The 4,083-nt window shown below is 45.4% G+C and overlaps 1 protein-coding gene across 1 annotated transcript; it reads left to right on the top strand.

The window, feature by feature from the left end:
* Nucleotides 1-1,682: 1,682 nt before the first annotated feature.
* On the top strand, nt 1,683-3,548 carry LOC147957032 (uncharacterized). The gene is made up of 6 exons (XM_087535944.1): nt 1,683-1,837; nt 1,977-2,115; nt 2,553-2,786; nt 2,972-3,011; nt 3,084-3,181; nt 3,275-3,548. Exons 1-6 carry the CDS (start codon nt 1,683-1,685, stop codon nt 3,290-3,292), a joined length of 684 nt encoding a protein of 227 aa, XP_087392070.1. The 3' UTR covers nt 3,293-3,548.
* Nucleotides 3,549-4,083: the final 535 nt, after the last annotated feature.

Here is a 4,083-nt window from a genome sequence, read left to right as displayed (position 1 = left end):
TACATATATGTATCATGCGGGGGTTCATTCCAGCATGGCAGAACCGTCCATGAAAAAGCGACCGAGATCGGTTGTCCTCTCCATGAAGTGCGCCATGCGCCGGGCGATAAAGACGCAACTATGCTTAAGGAACGGCAAGTTATCCTCTCCATGGACGGCGGGTCGTATATGTATCATGCGGGGGTAGCTATTCATGGAGAGGACAACCGATCTCTGTCGCTTTTCCATGGACGGTTCTGCCATGCTGGACTCTGAAATGCCAAGCTGCACTTTCGGATGCGATACGGCCGCGCTTTGGATCGTGCCATCACTGCGCAACTTCGATGACCGGAACGAACCCATGGACAACGTGGACGCGGACGTGCTTTAATTCGCAGTAGGCTACCCAATGTAATAAGGACTATGTGTGCTTGTACTAAATTAAAGAATTGCGTACCAATATACCAATATGTATTTGAACTTATGGTTTATTTGATTAGTTTTAGGAGCCTTGGTATGTATCACACGCTTTCATCCGACGGCGGGTCGTATATGTATCATGCGGGGGTAGCTATTCCCTACGAAGATGGAGTACTCACCTACGTCGCTGATCGGCTCCCATTCTGCCCCGCGGAGGTCCCTAGCCCATCCATCCATCTTGTACACCACGCAGCTCGACGTCGTGTACGCACACAGTTTCCGACCCAGGTAAGGAACGACAGGCGCTCCTCCAGACACTTGTACAACAGTTTCCACGAGAAGCATGTTGCTTAAGCTTCTGCAATCGGGGACGAGGTGCCACTCGCCAATCCAACTATTCCATTCATTGTGGTAGGGTGTGTCCTGGTTGAGATGTGGTGATTGAATTTTGAGAGGAGGCTGCATGGAACCTGTGTGTTCGAACAAGGACCGCCTTAGCGACGGTAACATTGAAGAAGAGTACGGAGGGATTTGCTTACCGCTTGCACGAGGATCCCACATGAAACAAGTTTCATCGTCCGTAACCGCGAAGATCCGCCCAGCATGGTTGACGCATCTTGGTTGCGACGAGGAGGAAGATGTGGTGGGGCCAGCATATACCAGGATTTTGTGTTGGAGTTAGTCTCGGAGCTGGTGATGGCAATCATGTTGTCAAAGACGGCAATGAGAAAGTAGTCATTGAAGCCGTCCCACCTGGCGGGTGGATGCGCAATGGCTATCTTCTTCAATGTAGCCATTGTGAGATCTTAGTTGAAATTCTGTATGGCATGTGCCCCCGCGTTGACAAGGCCTATGGCTTCAAGAGGTGGCGTCTGGACCGTATCTCCTGTGTACACGTTGTGCAACTGGATGCCTCCGTTTTCTTGCAGATAGGCCAGCCAGTCCCCGTTCGCGCCGACCCAAATCTGGTGCGCCCTAGGAGTTTAGAAACGACGAAGGACCGGCAAATTCAGTTTCGCAATCGCAGACAATCTCATACCTGACGGCTGGAGAAAAGGCGCGTAGGAAGCGGTTCTGCGTCCAGAGGGGTGATGTAGCATTTGTGGCCTCGTGCTTCGCCCTGATCAAACTCAGTGCATGGCGCCAAGACGCACGGCCGTCCAAGCACCGTCTTCATCGCTTCACTTCGGTCAAGCACTATGCGCATGAGCCCTTTGCCAGCCGCGGCCATCCTTGCGCCGCTGAGGACGTCGGCGCCGGTGCTCTTAGACACGACGAACGCCATGGAATCGGCGGGGACGTCATCCAGGCGACAACGACGCGCCGGTGGGATCTTCCTGCCACATGTGCATCCCGTCCTGCTTATGAACCCTCTTAACATCCCCAGCTCCGGGCGCCATTTCTACCTCGCCATTGACCGCCTCCAGTTCAAGATGGTGCGTGTCCAACATCCCTGTTACCATGCATTTTTGGGTTCCTCCCAGCTGATACCTGTGTCCAGTTAAGCATCCACAGATTGTGCGCATTGAACAAGATTTTTATTCTTGTGAACCTGTGGTTGTTTTTGGTGTGCATAGGACACTACTGGAGCTCCTAGGTGTTGTCTCTGACCGCCATGGCCCGGTGCCCATTGCCATATGTGTTTCATCCCGGGATGAGCTAGATGCTGTCTGTGTTGCTGTTGCCAACCTCCCCTTCGTGTCCTTATCACCGCTGGTATGCTCAAGTTGGTTGGGTGCCAACTTCCATGTTCAGTTCTCTGATATACTTTGCGGTTGCATCATTGACTATTGTGGGATAACTAAGTGTATGATATACACAATTTGCACTGTTAATCGCTTAATTCTTCAAGGGAAAACATTGATAATATTGACACCTTCGTCTAGGAATTATGATTGTGCAATTGCAGATATTTTTATATTTATCCAACGAGCCCAGGCTTTCTTGCTTTTCCGTTACCCCTGCTATAGTAATATGAACATTGTTTCAGGTTCTCTTGATTGTTCATGATCCTTGCTGTGAAGTACTTTTGCTACTCCCTCCGTCCCACAATATAAGATCGTTTTTAAAGCTATGGTACCTTGAAAAACGATCTTATATTGTGGGACGGAGGGAGTAGTTAATAATATCAATCTGTGGATTTGTGTACACAGTACAGCGATCAAGATGAAGCTGAGCGTGCATCTGTTCTTGAGAAATCCCGTCGGGCAGCAATACAGCGAAATCAAATTGAAGATACTTCTATTGATGAAAGTCCCAAGCCTGAAAGTGTGGTCTTGAAGCAAAATATTACAGTTGTAACAGATGCTTGCTTGCCTTCGGCGGTGATGGGAGAGGCTCCCCTTATGTCTCGTGTGCTGATAAACTATGAATTGCCTACAACGAAGGTGAGCAGTCCTGATTTTTCATGATACTTTACCTTCAGGACTTCTGTGGCCCAAATACCCTTAGCTGTTTATGGTAAATTTTACCTTTCAGTGCTATCATGCTTTCATGCTGTTTCGTTGTGCACCATTGGTTCTAATCTGTAGATCATTTTGTCTTACCTGATGTTTGTGTCCGAATTTTTCAGGAGGCTTACTTAAGACATCTATCAGCATGCTTGGCAACAGGTAACTTAAAAAAATATCAATTGATCCGCCTTTTGGAAGTGCTGATGTAGTTGATGTACTATGATTGTGCAGATGGAATCGTGATTAATATGGTGGTTGGTGGTGAGGTGGCTCTTCTAAAGTCTCTGGAAGAAACCAGTGGATTTGTCATTGCAGAGATGCCAATACATGTAAATAAACTCTTCTTTACACTTGAAATCTGTTTTGCTAGTAATACAGTGAGCTCTTGTGGCCTAAACTGATTTTTTTTTTTTGCAATGCAGGTTTCCGAGATATTATGAGAGTTTCAATCCGCTTCAGAAATTACTGTTACACGTCAGGACTAACTACTCCAGTTTCTATTGGTGCTACTTTGACTTGTGAGATTACTCTTTGCTTGCTTCATATGTGGATTAGTCTTAAAATTAGGTTTCAGAATAATAGGATTGATGTTTATTACTTCTATTTACTGAGAAATGGACCCTTCTCTTTTACTTAAAAGTCCTTATCTGTCTATATACTTCTATTTCGTACATCGTTTCTATGTGCTTGTCAATTATTTATGGAATGAAGGTTTTCAGACTAGTACTACAATCAAACCTATTCGTAAGCAGTGGAAAATTACTTGCACTAACATCTGTTGGTATTGCCGTGAAATGCTGCAGCTATGTTAGAATTGGTGTGGCTTTGTTATATTATCCTTTCGAAAAATACATGCTATTGTCTGTTACTCCCCCCTAAAAGAAATATAAGAGCATTTAGATCACTACTTTAGTGATCTAAACGCTCTTATATTATGGAGGGAGTACAATTGAAAACACTAGATGTTGAGAGGGATCTACTCTTACAATTCACCATTATCGTTCATAATTTATTACTCCCTCTGTTCATTTTTATAAGTCATTTCAGACAACTGAAAATAGGCTGCTTTGCATGCTGTCTGAAATGTCTTCAAGGACTAATAAAAGTGAACAGAGGGAGTAATATATTTCAGATAGTATTCTTCTGGTGTTGTATTTTTCAATATATTCCTGTAAAAGATGAATAGAGTGGGCCCGTGCATCCATCTTTTATGTTTGTTCATTTGGCATAC

The sequence above is a fragment of the Triticum urartu genome, chromosome 7A (assembly GCF_056163025.1).
Source record: "Triticum urartu cultivar PI428250 chromosome 7A, HENAU_Tu73, whole genome shotgun sequence".
Classification (NCBI taxonomy): domain Eukaryota; kingdom Viridiplantae; phylum Streptophyta; class Magnoliopsida; order Poales; family Poaceae; genus Triticum; species Triticum urartu.
This window is presented reverse-complemented; position numbering and strand designations above follow the sequence as displayed.

Coding starts and splice junctions, on each gene's coding strand:
- LOC147957032 (XM_087535944.1), top strand. CDS start 1,683: ATGGAATCGGCGGGGACGTCATCCAGGCGACAACGACGCGCCGGTGGG. Junction 1,838..1,976: donor CGCCTCCAGTTCAAGATGGT/GCGTGTCCAACA, acceptor TGGTGTGCATAG/GACACTACTGGAGCTCCTAG. Junction 2,787..2,971: donor ATGAATTGCCTACAACGAAG/GTGAGCAGTCCT, acceptor CGAATTTTTCAG/GAGGCTTACTTAAGACATCT.